Source organism: Lontra canadensis, unplaced genomic scaffold, assembly GCF_010015895.1.
Source record: "Lontra canadensis isolate GAN:19392208 unplaced genomic scaffold, GSC_riverotter_1.0 scaffold179, whole genome shotgun sequence".
NCBI lineage: Eukaryota > Metazoa > Chordata > Mammalia > Carnivora > Mustelidae > Lontra > Lontra canadensis.
Genome location: NW_022631173.1, coordinates 2,199,001 through 2,216,396, shown reverse-complemented (window position 1 = coordinate 2,216,396; position 17,396 = coordinate 2,199,001). Strand labels below are relative to the sequence as shown.

The window sequence follows — 17,396 nt, the reverse complement described above, 5'->3', positions numbered from 1 at the left end:
CACATTAGATGAGTAGGTATTTCTGCTTTACATTTCAGGAAGCTGACCTCCTCTATTGCCCAAAAGTAATGGAACTAAGGTCTTTGATTATTTCACACAAGAGAATCGAAGTGCCTTTAGTCTCAAAAATGACATCACATTCTGGATTTGTTAACAAAATGGATGTGATATAATCAGATTAGTCAGGTATCAAGTAGCGACTAACTGTATGGGTTAAAAACAAATGTGGTGGGGTGCCTGGGTGGCTCAGTGGGTTAAAGCCTCTTCCTTCGGTTCAGATCATGATCCCAGGGTCCTGGGATTGAGCCCCACATCGGGCTCTCTGCTCGGCAGGGAGCCTGCTTCCCCGTCTCTCTCTCTGCCTGCCTTTCTGCCTAGTGGTGATCTCTCTCTGTGTGTCAAATAAATAAATAAAATCTTTAAAAAAAAACAACAAATGTGGTAATCAGTCATCAAAATATTTCCATAGCAACCATCTAATATAGAAACTAAGATCCACTTTGTACAAAGGTCACCATTTCTGCTGGGAGTATTCTGATAACTTAGAGCCTTTGCATCCTTCCTCTCTCCACAGTGGACCCTCACCCAACAGGCTCAAATATGACTCAGTCCTAAAGGACCAGTCCTGACTTTAACCAAGAAGGGCTTAAGAAACTTTAATCTAAAACTTAGCATCCCTGTATTAGCTCATCCTTTCTATCAAAGTAATTCTTGAGCCCCATTCTGATGATTACAGCCAATATGTGTTCCCTAAGAATCAATCCATATTCTGGCAACCTCTATAGTATTCCACCTGGAAGGGTACTATTATCTTCTTTTTTTTCATGATTTCAAGGAATTGAACCCCATTCTGGTAGTGAGTGCTACTACTATTGCAAAACATCCCTACTGATGAATGTGTGTACCTACAAACCTTCAAAGAGTATGCTCCTGGAGTCCTTTATCAGCAATTATCCTTTTACTATTTTAATGCCCACATAACATCCTAAGGTTGGCCTCTGCTCTCCTGTGAATCTTCGTGGAGCACACAGCCATGCATTTGTTATATGCCAGTCCCTGTAACTGGAAGCAAAGCTAAGATGCCCAGCTTTATGAAACAGAACCAGGGTTTAATATCTCTTAGGGGATCCCACTTTCTAAAAAGGAAAGACATATAACACGTGTTTTCTGTCTCTTGATCACTTTTGATACCTTCACCAGAAACTGGTTACTCTGACCTCTGATGTTTTCATCTTTCTTATTTCTATTGCTTTCTGAAATCTCATCAGCAAAAGACTCAAGACTTTCCCCATTTTTGTGTGAAGTTTAGCAAACAGCAAACTTATCAGTGGCTGAAGAATGATGATCATGAAAAGATAAACTAATGTCTAATAAGCACATGAAAAAACATTCAATGCCCTTAGTCAAATGTAAATTAAAGGTTCAGTGAGACAGGACTGCCTATCCACTAGAATGGTTTAAAAAAAGGCAATAATAACAAGTGTTGTTGAAGATGTGGAGAAACTAGACCATCATACACTGCTGGTGGGAATGTAAAATGGCAGAGCCATGTTGGAAAACAACTGGCAATTTTTTAAAAAGTTAAACACAGATTTACCATATGAACTGGCAATTCCATTCCCAGGTATCCAAAAAATAAATAAATAAAGACATATATCTATGCAAAGACTTCAATGCAAATGCTCAAAGTAGCATCATTCATAATGGCCAAAAGTGGAAACAACCCAGAGACTCAAGGTGAGAATATAGATTTATTGCAAATGGGTATGAGAAAACTCCTTTGGATGATAAAAATATTCTTAGAATGGATTGTGGGGATTTTATAACTGTGCAAATTTATTTAAAATCATTCAGTTGTGTACTCAGAATATGTGAATTTTATGATATATACATTATAGCTTACTAAAGTTGATAAAAATGTTTAATAATAGAAAATGAAGAAACTAAAAAAGGGATACCTAAAATGACACAACTTAGCTGCCCACTGCTCTATGAGATGAGGCACACATTTAAATAAAAGCTGAAACAAATAAGATATCTTGCTAGTAAATATATATATAGCATATATATATTTACATATTTACATATATTTACATATTTATATATATTTACATATATATGTAAATATATATGCTATATATATAGCAAATAGTCATTATATATATATATAATGACTATTTGCTATTTTACTCAGAATAGTAAAATGTTACCATTTATTATCCTCTATTCCAGTAATGACATACTCGCTTTCGGAATATAATTTCCAATTTATTTTACTTTACAAACAATAACCACCAAACAAAGAGGTTAGTTGAAGCTCATAAAAAGATTACAATCTTAGGTAGAAATGAAACTCATAAAAAAATCTTCAAAATGAAGAGAATAAGAGAATATTCCTTCAAAGAGGAGACAGAATCTAACATCTTTTCATATTCTAAGCAAATAAAAAAGGGGCCGGATGATGCCCTCAATTTCCTCCTCAAAAACACCAATGGTCGGATAAAGCTTATAAACATTCTTGTAACACAAGACATGCTGGATCTCTTCAAAAGGACTGCACAAATTACAATTAGAATTATATACTATGGAAATTCCAGATAAAGAAAACGTGCTTGAAAAACTTATCTTAAAAAAAAAATACATGCAAGTGGAAAAAGAGAAAGTGGGAGGAGTGGTGGGAGGAAGGAAGTTGGGGCAAGAAACCCTGGACCCCAGACCAACCAGGGCTGTTCTGGAACTCTCCAACAAGCCACTTAAACTGTCTAGGCCTCTGTCATTTTTCCTGATCAAATATAGTTAAATTCATCCTCATGCGATTATTATGATAACTAAAATAATCAGTGGTGGTGAAATGGTATCCTATAAAAACTTAATTTTTAGGTAGGAGAATTTGGCAAGAAAAGGTTTAAGAATTTCCATTAAAGTCACTACTAAAAATTCACTCTATCATAAGAAACTCCCATATGCATTTTAATAGCTGATGAGACCCCAAAGCACAACCACCCAATTGCTAGACAGGGAAAAAAAAGGCAGTCAAAAGATAGGGACATTAAAAGTAGAGAAATGAGATGAAAAACTCTTGTGCAGCAGAAGGGCAAGTAATAAATGTACAAAGAATAAGGGAATTTTAAAAATCACTATTTGGCAAACTTTACAGCAATAAATTGTTTTAAGCAAGAATCATCAATGTATGCTAAAGGAGTCAAAGTCGAGGTGACAGGATATAATAGTCTTAAAATATCTCCCCATTAATTACAAAGGAAAGAGATATCACCTTTATGATGCAGAAACCTAGCAGACCCTATCTTAATTAATGAGCAAATGAGTATCACCAGTAACAAAGAAGTATCACATGCTTTCTGACATGTTGCACTAAGAGTAACACATCACATCTGTTGTATTCTGGGGGGGAAATGAATAAATTAAATCATGAGGGAAAATCAAGCAAACCCAAATTGAGGGACACTCAACCGAATAACTGGCCTATGCTCTTCAAAATCATCAGTGTCAAACACAAAGAAAGATTAGGGAACTGATCCATTTAAAAAAAAATCTAAAGTGTTCTATAGTTCCTCAAGTACAGATCCTTTACCTTTAACTTGAGGAACTACAGAACACTTATGAAAGAAATTGAAGAAAACACAAAAAGATGGAAGACCATCCCATGCTCATGGATCAGAAGAATAAACATTGTGGTGCAAAAACAATGAATACTGTTATGCTGAAAAGAAATAAAAAATAAATAAATTTTAAAAAATGTCTATACTGCCTAAAGCAATCTATACTTTCAATGCCATCCTGAACCAAAATTCCACTGGCATTTTTCAAAGAGCTGGAACAAACAAACCTAAAATTCGTATGGAACCAGAAGAGACCCTGAATTGCTAAGGAAATGTTGAAAAAGAAAAACAAAACTGGGGGCACCATATTGCCGTATTTCAAGCTTTACTACGAAGCTGTGATCACCAAGACAGCATGGTACTAGCATAGAAACAGACACAAAGACCAGTGAAACAGAGTAAAGAGCCCAAATATGGACCCTCAACTCTATGGGTCAAATAATCTTTGACAAAGCAGGAAAAAACCTACAGTGGAAAAAGGACAGTCTCTTCAATAAATGGTGCTGGAAAAATTGGACAGCTATGTGTAGAAGAATGAAACTCGACCACTCTCTTACACCATACACAAAGATAAACTCAAAATGGATAAAAGACCTCAACATGAGGCAGGAATCCATCAGAATCCTAGAGGAGAAAATAGGCAGTAATCTCTTTGACGTCAGCCACAGCAACTTCTTTCAAGATATGTCTCCAAAGGCAAAGGAAACAAAAGCGAAAATGAACTTTTAGGACTTCATCGAGATCAAAACCTTCTGTACAGCAAAGGAAACAGTCAACGAAACAAAGAGGCAACCCACGGAATGGGAGAAGAGATTCACAAATGACACTATAGACAAAGGGCTGCCATCCAAGGTCTATGAAGAACTGCTCAAACTCAACACACACAAGACAGATAATCATGTCAAAAAATGGGCAGAAGACATGAACAGACATTTCTCCAAAAAGACATACAAATGGTTAATAGACACATGAAAAAATGTTCATCATCACTAGCCATCAGGGAGATTCAAATCAAAACCACATTGAGATACCACTTTACACCAGTTAGAATAGTCAAAATTAACAAGAGAGTAAACAACAAGTGTTGGAGAGGATGTGGAGAAAGGAGAACCCTCCTACAATGTTGGTGGGAATGTAAGTTGGGGCAGCCACTTTGGAGAACAGTGTGGAGATTCCTCAAGAAATTAAAAATAGAGCTATCCTATGACCCTGCAATTGCACTATTGGGTATTTATCCCAAAGACACAGATGTAGTGAAAAGAAGGACCATATGTACCCCAATGTTCATAGCAGCAATGGCCACAGTTGCCAAACTGTGGAAAGAACCAAGATTCCCTTCAACAGATGAATAGATAAAGAAGATATGGTCCATGTATACAATGGAGTATTATGCCTCCATCAGAAGGGATGAATACCCAACTTTTGTATCAACATGTACAGGACTGGAAGAGGTTATGCTGAGTGAAATATGTCAAGCAGAGAGTGTCAATTATCATATGGTTTCACTTACTTATGGAGCATAAGGAATAACATGGAGGACATTGAGAGATAGAGAGGAGAAGTGAGTTGGGGGAAATTGGAGGGGGAGACGAACCATGAGAGACTGTGGACTCTAAGAAACAAACCTAGGGTTTGGAGGGAAGGTGGGTGGTAGGTTGGGTGAGGCTGGTGGTGGGTATTAGGGAGGGCATATACTGCATGGAGCACTGGGTGTGGTACATAAACAATGAATTCTGGAACACAGAAAATAAATCAAATCAAATCAAATGAAAAAGAAAAAAAAACCCAAATGCTGGCATTGTCTAAAAAAAATGTAACAGGTTTATTGTTAATTGTTATAAAGTTAAACTGCTGAAATGTGTTCGCTGAAAAAAAACAAAACAAAACTACACTAAAGATACATGTTAACTGAAGCCCATGCATGATGTGGAATTTCTTTTGTTATAAAGATATTATGAGGACAAGGAGCAAAATCTGAGTTAAGTTTATAGATTAGTTATTATTATCAAGTCATTGTCAATTGTCTGCTTTTTATAATTATATCACATAATATCTGCATTATTCTCCTCATGCTGCCATAACAAAATAACATATAGACTGGGGGGGCCTATACAACGGTTCTGGAGGTTAGAAGTCTGAAATCCAGGTGCCAATGTAGTCAGGTTCTGGGGATAGCTCTAGTTCTGGCTTGAAGATGACTACCTTCCGCTTGTGTCCTCATGAGGCAGAGAGAGAAAGCAAGATCTCTGGTTTCTCTTCTTATAAGGGCCCTGATGCTATCATGAAAGCTCCACCTTCTGAACCTTACCTAAACCTATTTATCTTCCAAAGGCCCAGTTTCCAAATACTACCACATTTCAGGTTAGAGCTTCAACATAAAAATTTTGGAGGGACACAATTCTGTCCATAGCAATGTCCTTGTCAAAAAACCAAACCAAAACAACAACAAAAAAAAAACTTTATTTATATAGACACACAGAGACGGAGGCAGGGTTGTGGTGGGGAGGAGACAGAGAGGAAGAGGGAAAAGCAAATATAGTATTTGTGGATTCTGAAAGGTATATAGGGATTCTTTACACTGTTTCAACTTTTCTATAAGTCTGAAATTATGTCTAAATAAAAAGTTAAAAAAAAAAAGCAGACCCCACTATTAACCTCTCTGATCGTACCTCTATATAGGTAGCTGACTGTGGCAATCAAAAGTTACTAGAAACTCTAACAGTTCTGCTGGCAAGTACCTAATAATTATCAAGAGAAATCAGATGCTTCAGTGCATTCCAAAAACATCTTCCAAAGGAATATCTATATTGAAGTTATTTTTTATTTTCTTGTTCTTAAACCTTTTTTTCCATGTCCATACATTTCTTCCAAAAGCGGAAACAGAGTATAACATCCGTTCCTAATTTCATATAATCTGCTATGGTGGTTATTAAAGACTTATTGACTACCACATCTATCTCCCTGCTAATGCTAAAACAGCAAAATAAATGAGCACAAACTCTGCATGTTCTCAGAGAAAAATGTTTCATTTCCCCATTTAAGAAAAAGAGAGATTCTACACTACAGTTTAGAAATGAAGAGAGATGGGAGCTCACGACATCTTATGATCATGTTTTTTTCACTGTCTCTCTTCCTTCTTCTATGCCTTTATCAATGTGTAGTGAATTAACTTAAAGGCTGCTCAGGAAGGCTTGCTGAACTGACCAACCAATGATTCTAGATATTAACACTCAAATATCCCTAATCACATAATACTATTTCATCTTCTTCATAAAAGTCATATTCAGATTGAATTTAAGAAATAACTTCTCTAACCATTAGAACCAGGGCCTATGATAAAAAAAAGATTCCTATATATAAACTAAACTTAAAAGACATTATCTTTTCAGAAATGTAAGCGTTATTATAATGACAGTGGATATTAAGGCCTGTGTGCTAAGGCATTTTACACGGTCATATATACCATGTTATCTTCATTCTGTAATATACTGATTATCAAAGTTGTTAAAATGATTTGTTCAAAAATGCCCAATTTATGAGTAAGTGACAGAGCAAGTATTTAAATATATGTGTAAATGTATGTCCTAAACCCATAACCTTGAACTCTTCTTTACTATGGTGTTTCCCAAAGCCTTTTCCACAAACTAAGGAGTATATGTTAAGGTAGGAACATGGTTCCATAGTAAAATAAACGTAGAAATTGTTGTGCAAAGCAAACAGGTCTTTCTTTTCCTTCACTAAGAGGTTATCAGTCTTTAATATGTAATTTGAATCTCAAAGAGGGAGATAAGTTTATAGCAGCACAGAAATTCTATTATTTTTAGACAGTACCTATCTGGGTGTCCCACAAGTTGAAAAAAGTAGCACTATGCCTTATTATCCAAAAACACAGCAAAGAATCTATTTCTATTCATTGATGCAAGTGAAAGGCTTGACTGTAGCCAAGGCAACTAAAGCAATGAAGAGAGACAAACTGTAACTTACCGTTGTGCATCCTGGACCATCCATCTCTTTCACAGTCTCTGCCAGAAGATCCAAATAAAGCATCAGCCCTGGGACTTGGGGGGTCGACCTAGAAGAAAAAGGATTGAAAGTCAAAAAGAACCTAAATGCTCTTACAGTCTCATGGCACCAGAAAATCAACTCAAGCACATAGACTGTGGTCATCAGGTTAACAGGATAGTGCCTGTGTGATTCAGGCATGTTCTGAAGCCAAAGCTTAGTTGAATATTTTGCTGTTCATGTTTATTTTTTTATTTTATTTTTTTAAAGATTTTATTTATTTATTTGACAGACAGGGATCATAAGTAGGCAGAGAGGCAGGCAGAGAGAGAGGGGGAAGCAGGATCCCTGCTGAGCAGAGAGCCCGATATGGGGTTTGATCCCAGGACCCTGAGATCATGACCTGAGCTGAAGGCAGGGGCTTTAACCCACTGAGCCACCCAGAAGCCCCAGCTATTCATGTTTAAATAAAATTGAAATTAAACACCAGAAATTTTTAATTATAAATTTGAGTCTATTTTAAAATTAACAAATTTATAGTTGAAATGTCCATTACCCCATTGCCTACTTGGCCTTCCATTATAAAGCTATAAAAAGAGGAATCTTTTGCCATATTTAAAAAGCAAGTTTAGCCATTTGCTACTCAAGACAGATGTTGAATTCAAACAGTGTCTTTACTTAGCTGTGTCTAGAGCCCAGCATGCTCAGTGCTTTATAGCTCACAGATTATTGCAGTCAAGCACGTTTTCTAATGAGAAAGAAAAAAGAGTGATATAAAGTGTAAAAAAGATAGCTCTATTCATCAACATTAAAAACTTCATCCATAAAAGGATACTATTTTTTTAAAGATTTTTATTTATTTATTTGACAGAGAGAGAGAGAGAGATCACAAGTAGACAGAGAGGCAGGCAGAGAGAGAGGAGGAAGCAGGCTCCCTGCTGAGCAGAGAGCCAGATGCGGGGCTCGATCCCAGGACCCTGAGATCATGGCCTGAGCCGAAGGCAGAGGCTTAACCCACTGAGCCACCCCTTAAAGGACACTATTAAGAGAGTGAAACACAAACCATTTAATAAAAATATATATTTGCAAATAATTATCTATAAGGCATTAATATCCAGAATATATAAAGAAGCTTCTACAACCCTGAAAAAAACTTCTCAAAAGTGGGCAAAGAACTTAAATACATATTTCTCCAAAAGATATACAAATGACCAATAAGCACAAGAAAAATTTTCAGTATCACTAATCATTAGGGAACTACAAATCAAAATCGTAGTGAGAGATATACTTTATGATGTGAATGTACATACTGTGACTGAACTGTACACTAAAATGGCTAAAATGGTAAAATTTTTTTATATAAGATTTTATTTATTTATTTGACAGAGATCACCAGTAGGCAGAGAGGCAGGCGGAGAGAGACAGGGAAGCCGGCTTCCCACTGAGCAGAGAGCCGGATGTGGGAAGTAGGCTTCCCACAGAGCCGGATGTGGGGCTTGATCCCAGGACCCTGAGATCATGACCTGAGCTGAAGGCAGAGGCTTTAACCCACTGAGCCACCCAGGCACCCCTAAAATGGTAAATTTTATATTGTGTATATTTTACCACAATTTTAAAAAATTAAATTTTCGAAAAAGGAAAGTGAAAAGATCAGTCATAGAATGAGAAAAAAATATTTACAAACCATACTTGATAAGGATTTAGAATCCTAAATATTTAAAGCAAACTTGCAACTAAATATCAAAAAGACACAAAAAAAAAACAATTAAAAGTGGACAAAGAACTTGAATAGACATTTCTCCAGAGAAAATATACAAATGGCTAACAGCACATAAAAAGATGTTTGACATCATTACTTATTAGGGAAATGCAAATCAAAACCATAACGAGAAAAAAAAAGCCACAATGAGAAACCAATCCACACCCCCTAGGATGGCTATAATAAAAAGAAAACAGAAAGAATAGTAAGTGTTAGTGAGAATGTAGGTAAAGTGAAACCCTCTTACATGGCTGGAGAGAAGGTAAAATGGGACAGGCACTGTGGAAAACAGTTTGACAATTCCTCAACAAGTTAAAAACAGACACACCACATGGCCCAGCAATTCCACTCTTAGGTATTAAATTAGGCATGAAAACAGGTACTCAAGTGGAAACTTGTGTATGAATGTTCATGGAAGCACTATTCATATAACCAAAAGATGAAAAGAGCCCAATGTCCACCAACAGATGAATGAATAAACAAAATGTGGTATATATCCATGCAATGAAATATTATTCAACCATAAATAGAGCACTCATACAGGTTATAAAATGAATGAAACTCGAAAACACTGTGCTAAATGAAAAATGCCAGATAGAAAAGTCTACATATTGTATAATTCCACTTAGATGAAAAGGCAGAATAGGAAAATCCATATGGGAAGCAAATTAATGGTTGCCAGGGGCTGAAGAAAGGGAGAAATGGTGAGTAAATGCTTAATGAGTGCAGGGTTCCTGTTTAGGATGATTGAAAAAGTTCAGGAACTAGACTGCAGTGACAGTTACACAACGTGTACTTAGTGCCACTGAAATTATACACTTTAAAATGGCTGAAGTGGTACATTTCATGTTATATTTTACTGCAAATAGAAAAAAAAATCCTATTCTGTATCAAGGAAAAAGAAAGTAATTCTGTTTAACTTTTCTGGGATAGTTGTGCCAGTTTGTTTGAGAGCATGCTAGTTGGTTTCTTTTTTCTTTTTTTTTTAAAAGATTTTATTTATTTGACAGAGAGAGAGATCACACGTAGAGAGAGAGAGTGGAGGAAGCAGGCTCCCTGCCTAGCAGAGAGCCTAATGTGGGACTTGATCCCAGGACCCTGAGATCATGACCTGAGCTGAAGGCAGAGGCTTAACCCACTGAGCCACCCAGGCAGCCCCGCTAGTTGGTTTCTTGAAACTGCTCCTTACTAGGTAAGACTGTTTTTCTCACAATGTATGCAAAACTAGAATGTCTTTCCTAAAAGTATTAACTCTTTACATATGCATGTATGAAATTATTATTATTTTCTGAGAGATGAGGGAGGAAGGGAGAAGGGAGGGAGAAAGAAAGACAGAGAGAGGGTGCATACGAAGGAGGAGGCAGGGGCAGAGGGAGAGAGATAATCTTAAGTAGACTCCATGCCCAGCTCGGAGCCAGATGTGGGGATCCATCTCACCAGCCCAAGCTCACAACCGGAGTCAAAATCAAGAGTCAGACACTTAATCGACTGAGCCACCCAAGAGCCCGTGAAATTAAAATTCTGTTTATCAATTTATTAAGTCCTTCTGAAATCATGAATGGCTACAGGGGAAGAAAAGACATCTCTATGTAAATACAATTGGAAAAATCCTGTTTCCTATATAATAATGTAAGCAATTTTTTTTAAAGATTTATTTATTTATTGGAGAGAGAGAGAGAGAGGGAGAGGGAGAGAATCTCAAGCAGATCCCCCACTAAGCCCAGAGCTTGATGTGGGGCTCAATCTCATGAACCTGAGATCACTACCTGAGCCGAAATCAAGAGTCAGACTGAGCCACCCAGGCACCCCAATGGAAGCAATTTTCTAACTGTAGGCTTAGAATCATGCATTTTTTTTTTCTGTTCATTGGAAAGCTGTGAAGGGAATCTCTTCAATGAAAACATTAAACCCTACACTCAGCAATATTAGAATTATTCCACTTCGAACACTGGTGTGAAAAACAGTAATTTAAATGAGCATTGGAAGAGCAATTATTTCCCTCAACAATTTTTTTTTGTGGCTAACTCCCACTATTACTGGTTATTTTGCACTAAGCATTTTAATTAAAATGCTACTATTCCTTCAGATTAGAATTTAATATATCCTTTCTTTTCAACTTAATTTACAACTACAAGCAATCATAAAATGAAAGCTTTTCTGAAACTGCCATGAAACAAGCAAATCTTATCTGGATACATCCAAACAACAACAACAAAAAATGTGGTCACCACCTATAAACCAATTCTATAGAAAACAGACAAACATAATCACAATAATCTCAATAAAATATTACCACTTAAAAGTACCCATTATAAGTTTTCTTTTTACAATGAAAACAATCTGTTACTTAAGGTTAAAAGAATAAAGGATTTATAGTCAAAATGTAAAAATGGAGTGAAATGTTGCTTAATATAATTACATCTAAAATTAAGAAAAATTTATCACACACAAAAAATCTGAACTTTCTGATGATATATTTTCAAAACCCCATTAGACTACCCAAGAAGCATCTTTACATTTACATTTACATATTAGAATTTAGAAAAAATGAATTAGACATTAAAGTCAGAAATAACTTTATAGATAACCCCGAAAGTTGTTTTACTTCTGTAGGCACTTAAATCTTAACATTCATTATTGTTATTATATGTAATTTTATTAAATTACAAGCTTTTGTTACAGAAATGCTTTTAGGATAAAAATTCTTTACAAAAATTCAAGAAACTATGAAAATTCTAAGGAAGTCCCTTATTAAACATTCTGAAATGTTACAGACCCTTAAGATTACCCAAAGTCTACTTGACTATCACATGAACACAAACTCTAAGCTTAAACCATATCAAAGCAGTCTTCTGTTTGGGAAGATTAGAACTATACTACCCTAAGTTACTCTCTTCACTTTCAAAGGCCTTCCCATCCTCATCAAATAATGATTTGCTTCAAAGATCCATTATATAAGGTTTATACAAGGGATATAATATCAAAGAAAAACTTAACTCTCCATTATAATTTTTAAAAAGGCTAGAAAAGGGGAGTCTTCCTTTTCATAAAGAAAAGTTGGTCCTCTTTTAAAACCCTACTCTGCCATTTTAGTACTAATGTCAATTACATCTAAGTTCAATTTGTAGAGTTATTACACTGTCCAGTGTAGAGGAAGAAAGGAAACGAATACTTATAGGAGTTAACATGGTATTCATAATGGAACTTGATCTCTGTCGGGTTTAAAGACTGACAAAAGAATGTTCTTTTACTCTAAGTTAATTTTCCGTTTTAGATTGCTAGGCTAACAGTTCAAGAAAGAAAATTATGAATAGAAGCCAGATTTTGAAAGAAGTTTCAGAATAACATTTTAGTGAAAGAACAGATTAGATCGGTTTCAAATGGAAATGTTTAAGAGAACACATACATGTCTAATCACAAATGGAGGTTTATCTGTTTCTTTTTTGAATTCATAGGGTCCCAGATTTAAATGGGCCAGCCGCCGCCTGGTGTCTTCAGATAGCTCACACATGCGTCTTTTTGTGTAGGGAGATGGAGAGTGTGATTTTGAAGAAATGGTAGGCTGTTCGTAGTTTTTTGCATTTATGCAATATTTATTTCTCTCAGGTGACTTGGATTTTTTCTTTTGTGATCTTGATGTTCTGGTTTGCAGTCTGCCGTGTGATTTTTCAACTGGAGCCGTATGGTAAATAAATTTATCCTAAACATTAAAAATAAAAATTAACTTGGGCAGAAGATATATGTAGGGATATTTGTATATCTATAAATTACACATAGAAAAAAACTTTAAAAATTAAAGGCGCATACAATCTATCAAACCCAACTAGATTAGTCTTTCTTATCTATGCTAAGTAACTCTTTGTCTAGTAGTTAATAAAGTCCATAGTATTCTTAAGTCTAACAAGTACTTATGAAAATAAAAGCATAATATTTAACCACTTGAAAGATCTAAGAAACAAGGTCAGAAAAATTAGTTTCCAGTGTACTAAAAAATTAACAAAAACATTGGTTTATCATTTGTTTATTTTGTTTGTTTGTTTTTTTAAGAGTGTGTGTGTGTGTGAATGTTGGGGGAGGGAAGTGGGAGATGGATGGAATCTTAAGCAGACTCCATGCTGAGCATGGAGCTCAATGTGGGGCTCAATCTCACACACCTGAGATCATAATCCCAGAAGAAATCAAGAGTCGGAGGCTTAACTGACTGAGCCACCTGGTGCCCCAAGAGGGCTCTCTTTAGTAATGTTACAAACAGACATGGCTAATTCATTGCTTATGAAATCTTTACGGAGACAACTATTAAAGTAAGTTTCATTTACACTGCTATGATTAAAAACATATATACAATGTGAACATCTGAAAAACAGCTTTATACATATTTTCATGAAATATATTATTTGGATTATATAAGGTGGTTAGGATTTTAAGATCTCTTCCAAACTAAAACTTTACAATTCAATGACCAATAGTCATATCATCTTAATTCTGGTTCCATATTTTTATAAAAATAAAAAGACATAAAAGACACATTTAAACTTTAATGACTAGTACTCTACTAGTAAAACTGGTTAGCAGTCTAAAATTTTTAAAAAGCAAATGTTACATTTCTAAATTTTTTTTTGCGTTATTAGGATAACATTTTATTTAGTCTCTGCCTTATGGGTGCCTTAAAATTTGGATTACAAGTAAATAATATAAGACCTCTTGATTCATTATCTAGAATTATAATATTTCTAATATTAGAGAAAATGGACAGGTGAGAAACTTTGTCTTCCTAACTTTAATCATTTTAAAAACCCATCACTCCTACCTCCTTCTCTATTTTCTCAACCCCTCCTTCCCTACTCACTAAGTGTATCTATTCTAAGTAAATATTAAAACATAAATGTGATATAAAAGGGAAGAGAGTCAAACATTTTTAAAAAGAAGATAAACAGGAAAAATATATATTTTCCCAACTGGAAAATAAGTCCATGAATTTCATACAACCTGCAGCATCAGATTTTTTCCTCATCTCTCCTCTACAGCTGTTGATATGCTCCCGGTCCTTCTCCCACCTTGCTCAATGACTTCAACAAGTTAATTCAGAATTTCCTACCTTATCACACTTCATCTATCTCTATGACATCACACTGAGGCACAGAAGCAGGAATGTTAGCAAACACAAGGACTTCTGAAGTGTAATAAATGTTCAAGCAGTGACTCTTTCCAAGACCTTGGACTTGGACTTCTATTTCTCAGCTTTCATTGCTTTTTTCCACCTCATCTTAGATTTCATCATTTTGCAGATCCACTGCATTTGAAACTTTGAAAATCCCTTGCTGACCAAAACTACTTTTCCTCATTCTACTTCTTTTATTCTCACTGTATCTGCAACCGGCAGACCTCTTTTTCCCCAGACCTTCATATATTTTTAGTATCTCTTACCTCCAGATCCAGATAAACCCAATAGCACCCACTTCAGCAATGCTGTGAAGTTTCTCCTTACCTACCTCTGATTATACCAAACCTAAAATAACTAACCCCATCTTCTTCCTTCATTACAATCTTTGAATGTTGAATACTATAGAGGAAGTTCTAAACTGTGGCATATGTAGTACAGATACATGCTGTCTAACTCAACCAGATCCTTAATGTATCCTGTTACTGCCCAGGAAAACTTAAAATAGTGGCTGTTATATGCTGTTAACAAGATGGCTCCCTTTGGCCAACAGGATAATAGCTTGGGATACAAAGAGAGACTTGAAAAGTGCTATTGTCTTTTACTCCTTTTTTTGAAAACCTCCCTGCTTCCGTAGGAATGAGCCAAAATTAGCCTACTAGATGATGAAAATCTTGTAGCCACCATCCCAGCTAAAATCAAGCAAATTATGAGAAATGCAAAGTCCCTCCCAGACCAAAAACTCAGCCAACTACCAGATATGAATGAAGCCATCCTAGATCATTCAGCCCTGGCCTCGTCAGTTCAGACTAAAAGAATCAGCCAACCAACCCACAGAACTATGAAAAATGGTTTTAAGCAACTAAGTTAGTGTCACTTTTTACACAGCAAAAACTACCTGATGCAGCACACAAATTAATACAACTACTATTGATACTGAACTAATAAATACTAAATTCTACCTTTAGTAGGTAAAAAGAATAAGTAGAAAACTAGTTTAATTAAAACTAGTTTAATTTCAGAAAATCACAAAAATGTAATTTTTCAATCCATTCAACTGGTGACAGTTGAAAATAATATGCCAAAAGGAATAAAGTTTATAAGTATTTGCAAACTTAAATATTTTTATAGCTTCTTTTACTCATTCTTCTTCTAAAAACCAAAATGGCTTGTTTCATTCTTATTTTTGAAACTGAAAATGCTGCTTTGTAGTCACTAAAATTTTAATTGTAACTAATACTTTTTAAAAAGCAGATTTATCACATTCTTAAATAAGGTCAAATAAGATTAAAATTCTGGCTGTTAACATTTAAAATTTTAATGTGCAAGTGTATACTTTGTTGTGCCTACCAGATAATGTTTTCTATCTTGTATTTTAACTATTGTCTTCTCTCCTAATTATCATTTTAAAAGAAATCTTAGTAACAGCCATCAAATTCATTAATTATATGTTATGTGCCAGACACATCACCTATTCTCTAATTTAATCTTTACGGCAGTCTTGTGAGGAAATTGAACCCAGATCCATCTGATTCTGAGGCATATTTGCTTAAACACTGTCTGGTGCTAAGACCTATCTTATTTTCTTACATCTGTTCAGTAAAGAACAAATGACAAATACTGAAATAGCAAGTTAAATAAAGAAACGAGTCTTCCCAAAAGTTTACAGAGGAAAATTTTAGTTCCTAAGTCTAATGAGACTACTGATGAGGGCACAATTTTACATTTACAAAAGACTTTCCACCAAGCTGTCCACTTAGGATGTCCTTTTCTGTGCATATGCCATAGTTCATACAAAAAAAAAAAAAAAAGACTTTTCCATCCACTCACTAGAAGGACATACCCCAAGGAGGAGAAAAAAATTTTATCTGAGTTCAGGTAAAATACTGTTAACAATTTACAAATATACACAGTACATAACTCAAAACAGGTCAGTAACATCTTTGCATTTGTCAAGCATAGTTTGTTAGATCTCTAACAGCTGCATTTCAGTTTGCATTTCAAAGATAATTAACTATAGCCAAACTGGCACACTATGTATCTTGCTAAACAAAATAAGAATGATCCCCTTGAAAATTTTATATAATCGCGCTTTACCTTTCTTAGCTTACATCACTCTTACCGTCCTTGACAAATGTACTCTGAAACTGAGAATGCAGTAAACTAATACTGCACTCTTTCCATCATAGGTCCAGTCCTGTCTTGTTTGGGTCCTCTGGGCTTTATATGTTAGTGGCTCTTCATCACAGCCTAGTCATTGTTACCTAATCATAATGCAACTGCATATGAGTGAAGCCTAGACATTACTAGCTAACCTATGGACAAGGCAGTAAGATGATCCTGGTGACTCAGTGAAAAAGTTAGACAAGAATGAAGTATTAGGTCCATATATCTCAGTTTACTAAAGGCAGTTTTTACAAACAGAGAAGGTACTTAGGTTGGACTGTCCAAGGTTCCCTTGGTCTGATTGCACCAGTATGGCCATCAAACTGAGCAAGAGTCATATAAAAATTAGAGACTCTCAAGAAACCATACTCACTAAACACCAATATCCCTGCATGAGAAACTCTGGTCACATTTGTTAAAAGGTATCCTTTGAACTTTCTGCAGCCACCTTTAACTTCTATAAGATTTATAGAAGCCTCAGATCTAATTCTCCATGGGACTCTATGATCTCAACACCTTTCTGGCAGGCTGGTTTTAAAAAAAAAAAAAGGCCCATGGAGTTACAAAATAATAACAATAACATCATGGCGCCTTCTATCATGTATACCAAACTCTGCCCTCTCACATGTAAGATGCAACCAAATTGCTAAATACCTCTGATAGTTGTTTTGCTTAAACTAAAGAATGACCC

At 35.4% G+C, this 17,396-nt stretch overlaps 1 protein-coding gene across 4 annotated transcripts in view; it reads right to left on the bottom strand.

Moving 5' to 3' along the window:
* The window catches only part of SPATA6 (spermatogenesis associated 6), a 133,551-nt gene that overhangs the window by 66,134 nt on the left and 50,021 nt on the right, over positions 1–17,396 (bottom strand). For all 4 annotated transcript variants that reach the window (XM_032846647.1, XM_032846648.1, XM_032846649.1 and 1 more), the window contains 2 exons: positions 12,788–13,081; positions 7,605–7,692 (listed from right to left, as the gene is read on the bottom strand). In XM_032846647.1, coding sequence (XP_032702538.1) covers positions 7,605–7,692; positions 12,788–13,081 — 382 coding nt within the window. The remainder of the gene's footprint in view (positions 1–7,604; positions 7,693–12,787; positions 13,082–17,396) is intronic.